This window comes from Lissotriton vulgaris, chromosome 8, assembly GCF_964263255.1.
Source record: "Lissotriton vulgaris chromosome 8, aLisVul1.2, whole genome shotgun sequence".
NCBI lineage: Eukaryota > Metazoa > Chordata > Amphibia > Caudata > Salamandridae > Lissotriton > Lissotriton vulgaris.
Window position 1 is genome coordinate 1,394,558,124 of NC_141696.1, and position 18,668 is coordinate 1,394,576,791.

Sequence of the window (18,668 nt, forward strand, 5' to 3'; positions counted from 1 at the left end):
TTTTCAAGGAGCCAACCAAAGCCAGGGTTATCAATCCCCGGATCAACAAGAAATGCAGGCCTGCCCCAGTGGACCCCACCTATATCAAAGGCCAGCTCCCCTTGGATTCCCTCGTGGTGGCTAATGCACGCAAAAGGGCTAATTCTCAATCAACTGGTGACGCTCCCCCTCCGGACAAAGAGTCCAAAATCTTTTAAGCGTCTGGGAAGCGTGTGGCAGCGCAAGCCGCTAACATTTGAAGAATAGCCAATACACAGGCCCTGTTGGCTAGGTACGACAGGGCGCACTACGACACCCTAGAACAATTAATGCAGCACATGCCTGATATGTACAGAGGGTAACTTACTGTTACAACGCAACTTTTACGTCGTAATGCTGTTACAACGCAGCTTTTACAACGCTGGTTCCATTACATCGGATGCTATTACAACGCAGGATATTACATAGCAGATGCTATTACAACGCATACCATTACATCGTAAGTATTGGTAAGTATATAATTTTTTGTTATTTTATTTAATATTATTTAATTAATTTAACTAATATTAATTATAAATAAATATATTTATTTATGTTTTTTAATATTATAAATTAAATATATTAATTTAAGTAATTTTTAAAATAAGTATGAGTATAGGAGTATATGTTTTGGGGTACTGAGGTATATGTTTTGGGGTATAGGGGTATTTTTAGGTTTTAGGGCTGGGTTTGGGTTTTGGGGTACAGGGGTATTTTTAGGTTTCAGGGCAGGGTTTGGGTTTTGGGGTACAGGGGTGTTTTTAGGTTTTAGGGCAGGGGTTGGGTTTGGGGTTTGGGGTGTTTTTAGGTTTCAGGGTTTGGGTTTTGGGGTACAGGGGTGGTTTTAGGGCAGGGTTTGGGTTTTGGGGTACAGGGGTGTTTTTAGGTTTTAGGGCAGGGTTTGGGTTTTGGGGTACAGGGGTGGTTTTAGGGCAGGGTTTGGGCTTTGGGGTACAGGGGTGTTTTTAGGTTTTAGGGCAGGGTTTGGGTTTTGGGGTACAGGGGTGTTTTTAGGTTTTAGGGCAGGGTTTGGGTTTTGGGGTACAGGGGTGTTTTTAGGTTTTAGGGCAGGGTTTGGGTTTTGGGGTACAGGGGTGTTTTTAGGTTTTAGGGCAGGGTTTGGGTTTTGGGGTACAGGGGTGTTTTTAGGTTTTAGGGCAGGGTTTGGGGTACAGGGGTGTTTTTAGGTTTCAGGGCAGGGTTTGGGTTTTGGGGTACAGGGGTGTTTTTAGGTTTTAGGTTTGGGTTTTGGGGTACAGGGGTGTTTTTAGGTTTCAGGGCAGGGTTTGAGTTTTGGGGTACAGGGGTGTTTTTAGGTTTCAGGGCAGGGTTTGGGTTTTGGGGTACAGGGGTGGTTTTAGGGCAGGGTTTGGGTTTTGGGGTACAGGGGTGGTTTTAGGGCAGGGTTTGGGCTTTGGGGTACAGGGGTGTTTTTAGGTTTCAGGGTTTGGGTTTTGGGGTACAGGGGTGTTTTTAGGTTTTAGGGCTGGGTTTGGGTTTTGGGGTACAGGGGTGTTTTTAGGTTTCAGGGCAGGGTTTGAGTTTTGGGGTACAGGGGTGTTTTTAGGTTTCAGGGTTTGGGTTTTGGGGTACAGGGGTGTTTTTAGGTTTTAGGGCTGGGTTTGGGTTTTGGGGTACAGGGGTATTTTTAGGTTTTAGGGCTGGGTTTGGGTTTTGGGGTACAGGGGTGTTTTTAGGTTTTAGGGCAGGGTTTGGGGTACAGGGGTGTTTTTAGGTTTCAGGGCAGGGTTTGGGTTTTGGGGTACAGGGGTGTTTTTAGGTTTTAGGTTTGGGTTTTGGGGTACAGGGGTGTTTTTAGGTTTCAGGGCAGGGTTTGAGTTTTGGGGTACAGGGGTGTTTTTAGGTTTCAGGGCAGGGTTTGGGTTTTGGGGTACAGGGGTGTTTTTAGGTTTCAGGGCAGGGTTTGAGTTTTGGGGTACAGGGGTGTTTTTAGGTTTCAGGGCAGGGTTTGGGTTTTGGGGTACAGGGGTGTTTTTAGGTTTCAGGGTTTGGGTTTTGGGGTACAGGGGTGTGTTTAGGTTTTAGGGCAGGGTTTGGGTTTTGGGGTACAGGGGTGGTTTAAGGGCAGGGTTTGGGCTTTGGGGTACAGGGGTGTTTTTAGGTTTTAGGGCAGGGTTTGGGTTTTGGGGTACAGGGGTGTTTTTAGGTTTCAGGGCAGGGTTTGAGTTTTGGGGTACAGGGGTGTTTTTAGGTTTCAGGGCAGGGTTTGGGTTTTGGGGTACAGGGGTGTTTTTAGGTTTTAGGGCTGGGTTTGGGTTTTGGGGTACAGGGGTATTTTTAGGTTTTAGGGCTGGGTTTGGGTTTTGGGGTTCAGGGGTATTTTTAGGGTTTATTTTTTTAAAGTACGACTTTAATTAAATTAAATTAATTAAATAAATTAAAATTAATTAAATTTAATCAATCAAATTAATTACAATTTTAAGATTAATTCAATTATATTAATTAAATTAAATTAATTAAATTTAAATAATTACTATTATAAAATGTATTAAATTAAATTAATAAAATTATATTATTTTAATTAAATTACATTAATTCCTATTTAAAATTAAATTAAACTTATTTAAATAAATTATATTAATTACATTTTTACAATTATTTTAATTATATTAGTAAAATAAAATTAATTACATTAACTTAATTACATTTTTTTTAAAAAGTTATACTTACGATGTAATGGTATGCGTTGTAATAGCATCTGCTATGTAATATCCTGCGTTGTAATGGAATCGAAATTTGCCTAGCTTACGTAACGGTAAGTTTCAATTCTATTAAGGACACGGAGGCGAGGATTATGCTATATCTTCCTTCGCTTTATTAACATAAAGAAACCACAGCAGCTCAGGAAAAGATATAATAAGAACAAAAGATGCTTTAAACATAAAGCATTGACGTAATGATCAACAAAAAATCAACAACTCCCAAGAGTCTCTTTGCTTATAATAATAGTCCATAGTCCTTTGTCTCTGTCCATCATCACTATATAACCGGACTTCCCATCATCTTCCTCCTCTTTCTTCGCGCAGATCACGCTTAAGCCTCATTGGTCCTGTTTAGCACCGTCGTTGCCTGCCAAAAAAGGAACAGCATCAGCGAGGTGGCCCAGGAAAATGCGACAACAAGGCGAGGAGCATTCAGTGAACAACACAGTACCGACAACGTAAAGGAAAACGCTTTACTTACTGCCATACGGGTGGGTAGAGACACCACCGTAGTCCGGGTGGGATAATCCTCGCCTCCGTGTCCTTAATAGAATTGAAACTTACCGTTACGTAAGCTAGGCAAATTTCGATTCTATGTCAGGACCGGAGGCTTCAGATTATGCTAGTTTAAAGCTTACTTACCACCAACTGAGCCAAATCCACCACCGGCTTAAAATAAAACCTCTTGAAGGTGGAATCCGAGGACCAGTCCGCCGCTCGCATAAGGTCCTCCAGACGAGCACCCACCGAGAATGCCTTAGAGGCCATGGCCCCCCTGGCGGAGTGTGCTCCAAAGAGAGAAGTATTGATGCCCGCTTCCTGCATGACCCAACGCACCCACCGAGCAATAGTGGGAGAGGAGACAGCTTTGTGTGGCTTCCGCAGGGCAATCAACAACTGACGCTCGCCCGGAGGGCGCAGATCCAAGGTCAGGTCCTCATATGCTTTGAGGCATTGCACGACACACAACTTAGGAGTGTCAGTAAAGGCTGGATAAGAAATGGAACGCGACGACGTCTTAGTGCGTCGGCCCACCGTAAAGGTAACCCCATCCGGGGAGAAAATGCGTGCAGAAACAACCAGCGCGCGCACGTCCGAGACGCGCCTACAAGAGACCAGACATAACAACATGGCTAATTTCGCCGAGAGCTCCTTAAGAGACAGATAAGAATTCGCTGGCCACGACAGGAACAGATTCAGAACCAAATTGACGTCCCAGAGGACGGAGTACCTGGGTTCTGGCGGCAGTGCGAGGCGAACCGCTCGCAGAAGCCGGCACACAAAAGGGTGTTCCCCTACCGGATGGCCATCGATGTTATCGTGGCCCGCAGAAATCGCCGACCGGATAGCATTGATCGTCCTATACGCCAAACCCTTGTCGGCCAAATGAGCCAGGAAATTCAGCACGAGAACAAGGCCGGCGACCATGGGATCCAAATCCCTTCGTAAACACCAACGCATCCACTTAAGCCAAGCGGATCTGTAACGCTTCGTCGTACTATCGGCCCATGCTTTGGAGAGCAAGTGCGCAGCTGACCCCGAAAGGCCCGGGAGCGTCCAGCGTCTCCTGAGAGCCTCCACGCCACGAGGCGGAGAGTGTTCTGCATGACGAGAGGGTGAGGTTCCTGATCCGGGCTCGTCAGGAGCAGAGGAAACAGGGGGGGTAGGATTGGAAAATCCCAAGAAAGTTCCAGAAGAACCGGAAACCATACTTGAGACCTCCACAGCGGTGTAACCAACACCAGTTCCGCACCCTGGCGGCGTATTTGAGCCGCCGTTCGCATGATCATGGAGAACGGGGGAAACGCAAACGGCTGTTCCCGACTCCAATCCTGCAAGAACGCGTCCGTGGCCTCTGCCAGAGGGTCCGGCCTCCAGCTGTAGAACCGCGGCAGCTGGTGGTCGAGACGGGACGCGAAGAGGTCCACCGAGAAGGGGCCCCAGAGGGAGTGTAGCCACCGGAAGACTCCCGGATCCAGTTTCCACTGGCTGGCATCCCTGAGATGTCGAGAGTGCCAATCCGCTACCTGATTGCACTGGCCCGGCAGATACTCCGCCGTCACCGCAATGTGACGAGACAGGCAATAATCCCAGAAGTCCTTCGCTAAGTCCGCCAAGGCGCGGGACCGAGGACCTCCTAGGTGGTTCACATACCGGACCGCCGAAATATTGTCCATCCGCAGCAGGACACAAGCCTTGATTGAATCTTTGGTCCAACAGCAAACTGCGAAGGAGCCCGCAAGGAGCTCCAAACAATTGATATGCAATTGTTGTTCTTCTGACGACCAGGCGCCGCCGGTGGAAAAATCCCCGCACCGGGCGCCCCAGCCCGACCTGCTGGCGTCGGACTCTATGATCAGGTCCGGAGCCGAACCGAAGATCGCTCGCCCATTCCATGCCTCCATGTGAGACAGCCACCACGACATTTCCTCCTTCACTTCGTCCGTGAGAGGGACCCACTGATCGTAACACATTCCACGGCGCAAATGCTGCGCCTTCAGGCGCTGAAGAGCCCTGTAGTGCAGCGGGCCCGGGAAAATCGCCTGGATGGAGGACGACAGAAGACCCACCACCTTGGCGACATGGCGCAGTGACGTACGATCCTTCGCGATCGTCTGCCGGAGCAGGTGTCGTATCTTTGCGACCTTCCGACCCGGCAGGCTCAAGACCGCCTGTACCGAGTCCACCACGAAACCCAAAAAGGTGATCTGCTGAGTGGGAACCAAAACCGACTTGGAGCCGTTGATGACGAACCCCAGTCTCTGAAGCAGGCCGACAGCTTGACGCAGCTGTCCCGCCAGTACCTCTGGGCACTGTCCCATGGGGAGGATGTCGTCTAAGTATACTAACATCCGGACCCCCTGACTTCTGAGAAACTCCACTACCGGGTGGAGGACCTTCGTGAAGCACCACGGGGCCGACGAGAGACCGAACGGTAGGGCGGTGAATTCGAACACCTTGCCGTCCCACAGGAATTGTAGGAAACGACGATGAGGGGGGTGGATGGGAACGACCAAGTAGGCATCCTTGAGATCCAGTCGCACCATCCAATCCCGAGGGAGGAGCACGTCCCGAAGGAGGTGGATCCCCTCCATCTTGAAGTGACGGTAGACCAACCACCCATTGAACTCCTTGAGATTGATCACAGGCCTCTTGCCCCCATCTGTCTTGTCTACCAAGAAGACGTTGCTGAGGAACCCACGTGGGTGGCGCGTTGATAGACGGATGGCTCCCTTGCGCCGCAAGTCTGAGACCTCTTCGTCTATCAAGCGCGCGTCGGAATCTGCAAAAACCATAGGGCGCGGGGGCCTCACCTGAGTTGGCTGGTCGTAAAACTCTATATGGAAACCTCTCACAGTTTGCAAAACCCAAGCATCGGCAGTGAGCAATTCCCACTCCCCGTAAAAGCTTGCCAGCCGCCCCCCAATCGGCACTTGATCTAAGCAAAGTACACTTACCGGGGGCATTTCCTTGTCCGGAGTTCTTCTTGAACCCTCTGCCACCATAGCGTTGTCCCCTGGTGGGGTAGAAGTTGGTGTAGTTGGCCGAGGTCTGGTACTGACCTCTTCTGGAGCCTTGTCCACGGTTGTTGGTCTGCTGACCACGGCCGATCGCGCGGCCCCTGCCGCGACCGGCCCCTCCAGAAAAACGCTGGTGGAACACCCTCTTGATGCTGGACTGGGCCTTGTCCAGCGACGTGAACGTATTCACGAACTTTCCCAGCTCGCGGATGAAAGGCTCACCGAAGAGGCCACCCTGGGCCACGGCACCTGCCTCCGACGAGGCCAGGTCCCCCAGCTTCGGATCCAGCTTGATAAGGAGCGAACGCCGCCTCTCCGTGGATAGGGCACAGTTGGCGTTGCCCAAAAATACGATCACCCTCTGGGCCCAGTTGGAGAGCACCTCCGGTGAAATGGCGGTGCCATTCGCTCGGGCCTCCTCCGCCATATCGAGGATCTTCGTGGCGGGCCCGACCGCATCCAACAGCTTGTCCTGGCAGGCCCGCCAGGACCGGTCGATTCCCTTCCTGGGGTCCTTCATGAATTTCGCCAGGAAGGTGGCCATCTTGGGGTCCAATTCTGGGGTCATGGCCACTTTCCCTTCCAGTGTAGGCCGAGGGCATTCCCCGCGCAAGCAACCCCTCGCCTCCTTCTCCAGGGGCTTGCGCAGTCTGCCCGCGACAAACTTCGCCACCGTCTCCCCCGGGGCCCAGGCCGCGGAACGGGGGTAGACGATCTCGTCCGGGTCCAGCATGCCCGACTCGTCTCGGGGCATCTCCTTCGCTGAAGGCGCCGGAAGCCAAGAACGGGTCGACTCCCCGTCGTCATCCGTGTCCGGAGAGTCGTAGATCGGGGAGGCGGGCGCAGTAGACACGTCGCCCGAAGTGCCAGGGTCCACCAAGGGCGCCGGAGGCACCGCCGTCGCCTTAGCCAGGAAGGCGTCGCGAAGTCGCTCGAAAGCGCCCTTTTCCACGCCTTGGGCCTCCGATGAAGGTCCCTCACCACGGGGTCTCTTCGGAGCGGGCGGTAACCCGCCGGACGTCCCCGGGAGTTCGGGGGACGGAGGCACCTGCGACGCTGCCAGCTTCGCACACTCCTCCACGATGCGGGCAGAAAGGCGGTCCTCCATGGGCCCTACCACCTCCGTCACGCAACGATAGATGGAGCTGTCCACCGCCTGATAAAACTCATCATCCTGCAGATAGGGGCAGGCCTCCTCGTCGTACTCCCCTTCCATCTCGGAACCAAGGGGCAAATGCGGGGCACCCAAGAGGGCGGCAACCGAGAAAGTTCTCGAATGTGGGCAGGCCCAGCGGCTGCGATCACGTTTTGGGCCAGCTGACGTGGCAGGTGGGCTGCACCAACCCCCAAGCGCGCAGACCCTCCACGCCGGGACCGGGTCTACGTACCCCTCAAGCGCGCTAGGCCACACACGGGTAAAGAGGTGCACAGGTCTCGCCCGAAGGCGATTCACGCGGTCAGAACCGCTATACCGACCCCAGAGGGCGTCAAAATTGGCAAAGTACAGACCCGGATCACCAGGTGTCAGAGGGGTACGCGAGGGTCGGCCCCTGCGCAAGCAGACCCCACGGCGCGGCTCCTCACACTGCGGAGGCGCGCCGGAAGGTCGGCGAAGCGACAGGCCGCCCCGTGCGGTCTATGTACACACCGCACACAAGTGGGGATAAAGTCGCGTAGGAACGACAGAACGTTCCCGCAACCGGGGACTCTGAAAGGGAACAAACCATGCAAGGAGTCCCCAAAGACCGCACACAAGATAATAAATCACAATAAAAGAAGACAAAATAGAAAAGCACTTATCTGGCTGCGGGAGCAGCGAAGAAAGAGGAGGAAGATGATGGGAAGTCCGGTTATATAGTGATGATGGACAGAGACAAAGGACTATGGACTATTATTATAAGCAAAGAGACTCTTGGGAGTTGTTGATTTTTTGTTGAACATTACGTCAATGCTTTATGTTTAAAGCATCTTTTGTTCTTATTATATCTTTTCCTGAGCTGCTGTGGTTTCTTTATGTTAATAAAGCGAAGGAAGATATAGCATAATCTGAAGCCTCCGGTCCTGACATAGAATCCGATGTAATGGAACCTGCTTTGTAAAAATTGCGATGTTACAGCATGCGTTGTAAAATAACGCGTTGTAACATCATAGATCCGTACAGAGAGGCAGCGGAAATGGTTATACAAGAGGGTAAACTGGTCTCCAATGCGTCAATCAAATGCACACTGGATGCAGCAGACACTGCAGCGAGGGCAGTCAATACTAGCGTGATGCTGCGACGCCATGCATGGCTGCGCATCTCAGGGTTTAAATCCGAGATCTAAACTACTCTTCTCAATCAGCCGGTTAATCCGGACTTCCTGTTTGGACCCGAAGTTGACACAACACTTGAGAAAATGAAAAAAGACACTGAGACAGCGAAATCCATGGGGGCTCTCCAGTCACAGCAGTTTCGGGGCAGTTCCTTTCGTCGCTCCGGTAACAGGGGAGCAACAAGAGGACAGGCTCTACAGCATTCCCAGTACGCCAAGGGCAACACGCAATCTGCCTACACTAAAAACACCAGAGTTGGATACCGTGGGAACAACGCCAAAGGGAGAGGCCGCGGCAATAACAACGCTAGGTCCTCCACTCCCAACAAACAGTGACTTCTTGTCACTGCCCCCCGACCATCTAACACCTGTCGGGAAGAGACTCCAGCAGTTCCTGCCACTCTGGGAAAACATCACAACAGACAGGTGGGTGAGACAACTTATCCGTTACGGCTATTGTCTAGAACTAACCTCCACCCCCCCCCCAACATACCCCCAAGAAACAGTCCTATGTCCGCAGAGCACTCGCTCTTATTGCAGCAAGAAGTACTCTCCATGCTGCAAAAAGGAGCCATAGAACTCGTGCCTGCCGAGGAAAGGGGTGCAGGGGTGTACTCCCTGTACTACTTGATTCCAAAAAAGGACGGGTCCCTGCGTCCCATTCTAGACCTCAGACCCCTCAACCAATACATCCTTTCGGAGCACTTTCACATGCTAACCTTACAACAAGTCCTGCCGCTGCTCCGTCAGGGGGACTTCCTGGCCACCCTGGACGGATGCTTATTTCCACATTCCCATTCACCCAAGTCACAAAAAATATCTCAGGTTCACAATCAACAGTCAGCATTACCAATTCAAGGTTCTGCCGTTCGGGGTCACTACTGCTCAAGAGTTTTCACCAAGTGTTTAGCGACTGTGGCAGCGCACCTTCGCAGGGAAGGTGTTCACGTGTATCCCTACCTGGACGACTGGCTCGTGCAGGCCAAATCTGCCATGCAGTGCGGCCGCGACATGTCGCGGACCATTCACCTCCTTCACAGTCTGGGGTTCTCTCTCAACTACGCAAAGTCTCACCTGCAGCCAGCCCATGTGCAACAGTACCTGGGGGCAACACTAAACACCCAGTCGGCCACGGCGCAGCCAAACCCAGCCACGGTCAACAGCATGCAAACGCTCATCCGGAGGTTCCAACCTCAGCGATACCTCCCGGCGCAGGTTTTCATGCAACTGATCGGCATGATGGCATCCTGCATATTCATTGTCCCGCAAGCGAGGCTGCACATGCGACCCCTTCAAGAATGCTTAGCCCGTCAGTGGAACCAGGCTCATGGCCATCTAAAAGACCTAGTGTTGGTGACCGGTCGTGCTTACAACTCTCTGCATTGGTGGAACCCACAAAACCTTTGCAGGGGACAACCGTTCCAAGAGCCTGTCCCACAGATAGTGCTAACGACGGACGCATCTCTCCAGGGTTGGGGAGCGCATGTCCTCCACTACACAGTGCAGGGACAATGGACAGCACAACAGCAGAGGATGCATATCAATGTGTTGGAACTGATGGCGATCTTCATGGCACTGAAGGCATTCAAGTTGCACCTGTGCAACAAGGTCGTGTTAGTCCGGACGGACAACATGACCGCCATGTATTACATCCAGAAGCAGGGAGGCACGCACTCCCCGCAGCTGTCTCACCTAGCCCAGAGCATGTGGAAGTGGGCCATTCAGAGGAACATCTTCCTCATGGCGGAGCATCTCCCGGGTGTCGACAACCAAATGGCGGACCTGCTCAGCAGGCACAGTCATCAGATGCACGAGTGGGAGATCCACCCGTCCGTTCTCCATCCGTACTTCCAACAGTGGGGTCATCCAGACATCGACCTCTTCGCCACAAGCGAGAACGCAAAATGCCCAAACTTCGCCGCCAGGTTCCCACACCCGCAGTCTCAGGGCAATGCGATATGGATGAACTGGTCAGGCAGATTTGCGTACGCTTTTCCGCCAGCCCCCCTCATACCTCTGGTGGCGCGCAAACTACGACAGCACTCCATGACACTCATCCTGGTTGCTCCAACGTGGGCACGGCAAGCTTGGTACACCACGTTCCTAGAACTTTCAATGGTGCCTCACCAACGGCTGCGCCTCACTCCCAGCCTCCTCACTCAGAGCCATAGCGACATTCAGCACCCAGATCCCCAACAGTTGAACCTTGCAATTTGGCTCCTGAGGTCATAGAGTTTGGATACCTGAACTTGCCTCCTGAGTGCATGAACATCATCAAGGAGGCAAGACGACTGACTACCAGGGCCTGCTATGCAGCCAAATGGCAGTGGTTTGTTATTTACTGCTCCATCAATAACATTAATCCGTTGGACGCATCTACGCATAACATCATATGTTACTTATTGCATCTGTACCAATGCAACCTGGCCTACAGTTCCATCAGGATCCATCTGGCGGCCATAGCCGCTTACCTTCAAAACAGGCAGCACCTTTCCGTTTTCAGGGTACCTGCCATTAAAGCCTTTTTAGAAGGACTTAAGAGAGTAATCCCTCCCAGACACCCCCCTTCACCAGTCTGGAACTTAAATATCGTTCTCACCAGACTCATGGGACCGCCCTTTGAGCCACTCCATTCCTGTGAAATACAGTTCCTCACCTGGAAGGTGGCCTTCCTAATAGCTATTACATCGCTGCGGAGGGTCAGTGAACTGCAAGCCCTCACAATTCAGGAACCCTACCTGCAAATCCATGCAAATAGAGTGGTGCTTCGCACCACCCCTAAATTCATGCCAAAGGTGGTTTCGCAGTTCCACTTTAACCAAAATATAGAACTGCCAGTTTTCTTTCCTAACCCAGATTCAGTGGCAGACAGAGCACTGCACACCTTGGATGTCAAAAGAGCTCTCCTGTATTACATCGACAGGACAAAAGACGTTCGAAAGACTAAACAGCTGTTCGTTGCATTCTCTCCACAACATAAAGGCAACCCTATCTCCAAGTCAGGTATAGCCAGGTGGATTGTTAAATGTATCCAGATCTGTTATCAGAAAGCTAAGTGCACATTAACAGTTCCCCCTAGAGCGCATTCCACACGCAAGTTGGGGGCCTCCATGGCTTTCCTGGGTAATATTCCTCTAGAGGACATATGTAGAGCAGCCACATGGACCACCATACATACATTTACCAAACACTACTGCGTAGATGTACACTCCAAGCAGCAAGCTGCTGTAGGACAGGCTGTTCTCAGAACTCTCTTTCAGACTGCTGCAGCTGGCACGGGCACCCGCCCGTAAGGAGGAAACTGCTATTTATTCTATGCACAGATATGAATTCAGCAGCCCTCATGCCTCGAACGGAATATGCTACTTACCAGTATGCATCTGTTCTTGGCATGAAGGGCTGCTGACATTCATATCGCCCGCCCTCCTCCCCGATGCCTGTCGCAGCTGCTGCTCTCAGAATCATTTTCAGGCATGGTCATCACTTTCAGTATTACACTCCATCTCTGCCACAATGGTGAAAAACAATCTGGGGATGGAGAGGATGCCCATGCGCACTGTAGTCCAGGGGAGGAGCCACCTATCTCGTGATACTTCGAAGACTCTTCCAGGACAACAATGTGCAATCGTCCGGACCCAACACTAGGCGGCGATCTATGCACAGATATGAATGTCAGCAGCCCTTCATGCCAAGAACAGATGCATACTGGTAAGTAGCATATTCCATCTGTAAGAAACAGTAGTTCGTATTAGATTCTTTATCGCCCCACCCATCCTCCCTGTTCTGCAAACCGATATCTAGGGTTAAGGTCATCCACTTTCAGGGACCTAGTTTCATGGTTTTTATCATGGCTCTGCGTTTCTGGCGCGGAAAAGCTATGTATAAGAACTGACGTCAGCGTGCGAGGGCGGCGTCTAAGTACTCCACGCGATGCCGCAGACGATGCCTACCGACGCGCGGGGGTACTGCTACGCAAAATATTACGGATCCAGACTGACGCCTGGTGATATTCTAAGGTAAGGAATCTAATACTAACTACTGCTTCTTACAGAAATATCGTTACCAAAGGTAAGTAACTTGTGCGTATAGACATTTTCATAGCCAAACTTTTTAAAACCGAACTGGGCACTGCTGTCTCATATGATATGGGATATTTCAGTTGAAGGAGACTGAGAGCCTCATCCTTTCTATGTTGACTGTTACAGAAGATCCTTTTGCAGCTGATTCTGTACTTTTCATTGGAAAAAACATGATGTGCATCTGTAGAAATCCTTTGTCCTTCATGACGTAACAAGGTTCACCAGCTTCAAAGGTTCAAAGCACAAAGACTCCACACAGTTGTACTCCTGTTTTATTCTATTTCTATATTCACAAGCTTTCCACGCTGAGTAACTCATCTTGCTGACACCCAGCCAACACGACTGTAACAACCTGAAACACGTTATCTGCAAGATGAGTTAAAGATGTGCAATCAACTGCCTGAAAGAGTGCGATTAAACCGGAGTCCTCCTGGAGGAGCAGCCCTGTGCTTTGCTTGACCAGGTGTTCTCACCTTGGTCCCAGTGTCATTTAGGCCTTGGTGGAGTGGCGTGGGAATGTGTTTTAGGCCTCTCTGTGAGATCACCGTTCCTAGAGGAAGAAGAAATAGGACCCAGTTTACGCTACATAAAACTACAGAAAAAGAAATACTAACTGTTTGGTGACTTGGGACACTTTTTTGGGGAGTGCCTGGGACTAATTGTGATCCTAATCCAACCCTAAGAGGTACCAACAAGCACAGTTTATGCAGAATGCCGACAAAATGCTTACATAACTGTTCTTCTCCTTAACCCATACTTAGTTTCCTGCTGAGGTGCTCAAGCAACGTAGAATTAAACATGTACATTTTAATGGACTTTTAAGTTTAATTTTTGTTTTTTATTGTCATACAAATTGCCACTCCTTAATTTGTTTTGAAGGTGTGTTTAGATCCATCCCCATAGCACCTGTGCTTTTCAACTGATATCAAAACAAAAATCAACTGTTATTAAGTGTCGTACACCATCTAATTTGTAGGTAACAATTCTTGAAAACCAAAAGAATATTGAAATTTTCAAGTTGTGCTGCGCCATTTCAAGTTGTGAGGCAAATCTTCAGTTTCTGAATTCAGCTGGAAGCAGGTAAGACTTTCAAATATTTTCAGTAATACAGAGCACACTGCAATGGTTTAAATTAAAACTGTAGAATATAGTAACAAAATATTCAGGCAGAAAAGGAAATGACCATATTGAAGCACATATTGTATTGCACTGGGTAAAAGTTTGCGACGTATTATAGTTACTGAAAACCAAATAAATGTATTAGAACAGTATTTGAGGAGCAGCATTGAAAGAGAGAGAGGGAGGAGTGCTGGTTACACAAGTACCTTTTGATTTCTCATTGTTTTGGTCTCTGCCGCATTTAGTTTTTTACCTTTTCAGCCAATAATGACTGTTAATCTCTTTTCCTTCTCCTTTATTATGCACTTGACCATTTCTAAATGTTTTGTGGGAGATCCGGAAGCATGGCTTCACTTGACCCTCCATCCTTGAGCCCCATGGTGAAGAAGCCAAACTTCTGATCTGATAGAGACTACTACCCGCAGATTCCTTAACGTAGAATTATCCCCAGGCGTGAGACTGGATCCGGAAAACTTTTCTGCACAGCATCCCTGCGCACCGGGGGTACGGCACAACGTGACTCCGCCCTGACGTCGTACACGCTGGTGACGTCAGCGAGGATACACAAGTTCTACCTCGGTGCCTATGTCCGTTTTTTCTCTTTCGGCATGCAACGCGGATCCGGATTGTGTCATGGCCTATTTTCAGTTCTTCTGCCTTTATTCAACCCCTTGGCTTTTTTGGAACACTGTGCGAATGCCTTCGGGCTTCAAGACGTGTACCTCCTGTGCACGTCCTATGTCGGTGACGGACCCTCACCCGATTTGCATGTGGTGCCTGGGTGAGCACCACGACTCGGAGAGTTGTGACGCCTGCCAGCACTTTAAGCCTAAATCACAGCGGGAGCGCCGGATGAAGTTGTTTTTGGCACGCTTGTCCAGGTCGGTGTCGTCCCAGCGCCCGTCTCCTACCTCGAAGGCGAGGAGTCGACGGTTTCGTATGTGGAATCGCCTTTTGCCATGGCCTTTTGGGCGTAGCTCACCGGCTGGTAGGTCCTTCAGTTTGTCTTCGAGGCCCTGTCTGTAGGAGGGTGGATACCGGACTATGGTTGCCCCCAACTTTTTGCCTGGTGTTTTGCTGGTTTTCGGACTTAGTTGACCTGGGACCCTGCTATTCAGGGCCCCAGGCATACTGCTCTCTCTGTAAAATGGATTCCATGTACCTTAGGTGCATTTACCAATTGGTACTGGGCCACCTTATCAGACCCTGTAACTCAGGGTATAGGTGTACCCAGGGCCTACCAGGGGCTGCAGCATGTATTATGCCACCCCTGGCTGGCCATCTAAATCTGACACAACTGGCTGCACGACAGCTGGGGCAAGGTGGTGTAATCACCCTTTGCTTTAGATATAGTATACCTATATCTAACCCTAAAATGGACTTATAGATTCCTATCAGTCACTCCTATGGCAGGCCTTAACAATCCTGAAGGCAGAGTGCTCGGAATCATGTGAGATGGTGCTCAGGCATGAGCTGAGCCCGTTTGCAGCTTGCGGAACCAAGTCCTAATAGCTGTTCCATGATAACGCATACCATATACTCTTAAGTGCATTATAATCCTCGCGGTTATATGCCAACTCTGGTATCGCTTTATCAAAACATGTCGAGTAAGGTGTCATACGAATTGGAATACTAACCCCTCGCCAATTCTGGCGACGGGGTTAGGATTCCACCCTTCTAGAGGGACACAACATGTATGTAACTGTGAACCTCGGTTAAAGTTAACTCGAGCCTCAGCATCACAAAATGGATGCTGCCACCACAGACACAAGTCTGACCTCCTGCTGCTGGGAGTCCTTCCAGCGAGGAGAGCTTGGACAAAGGGTTTCCTGTCAGGGGCGGTGCTAGCACCATCCCAGACAGGGTTTGGTGTATCCTGGGTAGGCAGGGCTTTAGAGGAAGGTGACTGCAAGTGGCACCCCGGTGCTCACTATGCATAGGCCGGCTCGAACCAGTTCCAGGGGCACACCAGCCCCTGATCTGGGGAAAGTCCGGCATGGGAGAGGGGTGTAACCACCCCCCTTCCTGGTCCCACCCATGGGCAGGACCTAGTCCCGTATCAGCCCCTTTCTTTAGTATAAAGGTGGGAGCGGGGACCCTTCCAAATTAGATCATCTTTGAATCCTGAAACTACTTTCTACGAAAGGAACTCAAGACTTCTTCCTAAGATTTCTCCCTTGTGACTAAGGAGTAGTCACCCTGCATCAGCGGGCACCAACTAAGTAACCTGCGGTTTGCTGCACGTCCTTCCACCGGAATCCGACCGACCAGCACGACGAGACCCGGCTTCCCTGGCACCTCTGACCTCAACCTGCATCATCAGCCCAGCTGAGATTCGTGGGTGTGACGAGACCTCGAGGGACCGGCCATCTTCAGAACTGCACTAAGCTTATCCAGGACAACCGCCGAGGGATCCTCGAGTGAGTGCTTTGGGGTTCGAGAAGCCCTAACCCTGAGCAGCTCCAGCACCGAAGTCCAGCCCCCCAGCATCCACGAGATCTGCGTGGGGCCCTTCTGCTCTTTGCTGCTCACCCCGTTGTCCGGCTACTTGCCTGCTGGCTTGTGGCCCTCCTGACGACACACCACGACGACAACACCGCTGGTCTGGTTGCTCCAGACTGGCCCTTGCTCCCCTCCAACAGAGGAGCACCCCGGACCCTCCTGGTCCACTCCAGACGCTATTTAGAGTCCACCGCGTGGGCTTGCATTTGCCAAGAGTTGTTGCCCCAATCCTGGGTCCAGCGACGTCAACAGCAGATACCTTCGTGGGACAGCTCGCACCTCCATCCTGGTCGCCGACAACGCCTCCTGGTCCGAGAGACTGCAGAGCCCAGCGTCGCCCACTCACCTGGTCGAGGTGACTCCATCCGGTGCCATCCTGGTGCCCATCTAATCACTGGCTAGTGATTCAGAACTTGGTCCCCTCTGCTTACAGGTATCCTCCATCACCGATCCAGGCTTGGATCCCTTCGAACTTAATCACTGGTCGCCTGCCGGCAACTTCTTCTTTCAGGCTCCATAGACTGCAACGAGGATTCCCGACGTCTTTTCAGACCTATGCAGCCGCAGCCCCTGGGCTAGGTAACCTGAGCATGTCGGTGCTCCAGCATAGCTTAACTATTCAAAGGTCCAGATCCTTTTTCGTTTCAGCTCTACCTAGTCGGATTAGTCCGATAACACTAACTTTACGAAATCTAGCATCCATAGACTTTGTCACGCATCCCGCGTGAGAGTGCACACTCTGCACCCGATCCCCCTAGGCCTCCTGCTAGTAATCTGAAGGTTCAGTAGTCCAGTCCTAGCGATCCTAAAGTCTATTAGAGTAGTACTTACCTGCTAGTAATTTTGCATTCCACTTTTAGAGTATATGGTTTTACGTGCCCCTCGGGCATCTGTGTAAATTGTGCGACTTTCAGTATTTTCTTAAGAGCTTTGTATTGTGCTTGTATTGTGCTTAGCGCCCTGTCATCATAAAGAGTCCATGGCTGTTGTGTTCTAAATAAATATCCTTTCCTTTTCATAATAACTTGTGTGGTGTCCTTTCACTTGGTGTTCAAGGGGTATATGTGATGGTATAACAGCTGGCTTAACACGCCCTCTAGAGTCTAGCCTAAAGACTGCTCTTGTCCATGCTACTAGGATAGCTGGTCTACGGTTGACTCACAACCAATCATCAATAAGGGTTATTTGGACTGATACATAGTGATCACTAGAATAGTGAGCACCGCATATCAGGCATATCAGGCCAATTTCTCACACTGTCCTCCTCCCACTCCAGGGGCAGGTGCCCCCACCTGTTGCCTCCCTAACCGGCACAGAGGCTACTAGAGCCCAAATGACAGCCTACTCTGCGGCGTTGCAGGCTTCTTTGGCCGTCCCTCCACCTCCTGTGATGTCTGCGGATCCCTTGCCTTGCGCGGGGACTTTTGCGGAGTCGCTGGCAGCCCCGGCCCCGGAGGTTTCGGCTTCAGGTCGTAGGAGAGCGCCGTCGTCGAGGTGTAGTTCTTCGGGGCTCCCCTCTTCGGTGCCTAGTGCCCCTGCCTCGCCGCAAATTCTTTTGGGGCTTCCTGTGGTGTCGCAGGTGATCGCCGGGACTCCGGGCATGTCCCCGAGTCCCCCTCGATCCTCTGAGCAGGCGTTGCCTCACCAGAGGTCGAGCCGGCGCGATTTTGACGCCGGGAGCCTTCCTCCCCGGCTCTGGTGGAGTCACAGGTGGAGGTCTGGGGCGCCTTCCCGAGTCCCTCTCGGCCTTCGACATCTGAGGTCAAGCCAGCGCCACGCCTTCACATTTCCGGCATCGGCCTCACCCCATTCTCTTGGAGAGCACGTTGTGGCAGGAGTCGGCCCGGAGCCATGGAGGCCCACTCCGGCGCCGGTCGACGCTGCTCAAGCGCCGATGGCGGGCTCCACGGAGGTTCCTTATTCTCCAGAGGCCTGCCATCTATTGGTGTGTTCCTCCCCGGAGACAGGGCGCTGTGTAGTTGCCTTTTCACCGGCATCTTTCAGGAAAGGCTCTTCGCCGTCCCCACGGCCTAAATCCTCAACCCCTTCAACTAACACAGGGAGCAGCAGTGAGCAAGAGAACTGCGCAAGCCATAGAGCGAGGACACCAACCACGAGTGGAGGGGAGGTAGCAGCGATCTGTTTGGCGTTTCGTGAAATCACGAGCCGGGAGCCGCAAGCTGCAGGATGGCACAGCGGGCCAGCTGCACGAGCGGCGTGGGCGTTGCGGGCACCATTGTCACCGCCACCACCGGTGTTGTTGCAGAGCTCAAGGCTCGAGCGGAGGTCGGAGGTCGGAAGGGAGTGCCGGGAGTGCCTGGGAATCGGCCCGGGAATTGGCTCCTTCTCCCACCCCTCGCCCCCACGGGAGTTACGGCCTCAGGTGTTTGGTCA

At 51.5% G+C, this 18,668-nt stretch overlaps 1 protein-coding gene across 2 annotated transcripts in view; it reads left to right on the forward strand.

The window, feature by feature from the left end:
- The window catches only part of LOC147698808 (E3 ubiquitin-protein ligase TTC3-like), a 1,930,429-nt gene that overhangs the window by 1,541,858 nt on the left and 369,903 nt on the right, over positions 1-18,668 (forward strand). For both annotated transcript variants that reach the window (XR_015299370.1, XM_086935404.1), the window contains exon 39: positions 13,630-13,733. Coding sequence is in view for 1 of the 2 variants with exons in the window: in XM_086935404.1 (XP_086791530.1) it covers positions 13,630-13,733 (104 nt within the window). In the remaining variant the exon portion in view is untranslated. The remainder of the gene's footprint in view (positions 1-13,629; positions 13,734-18,668) is intronic.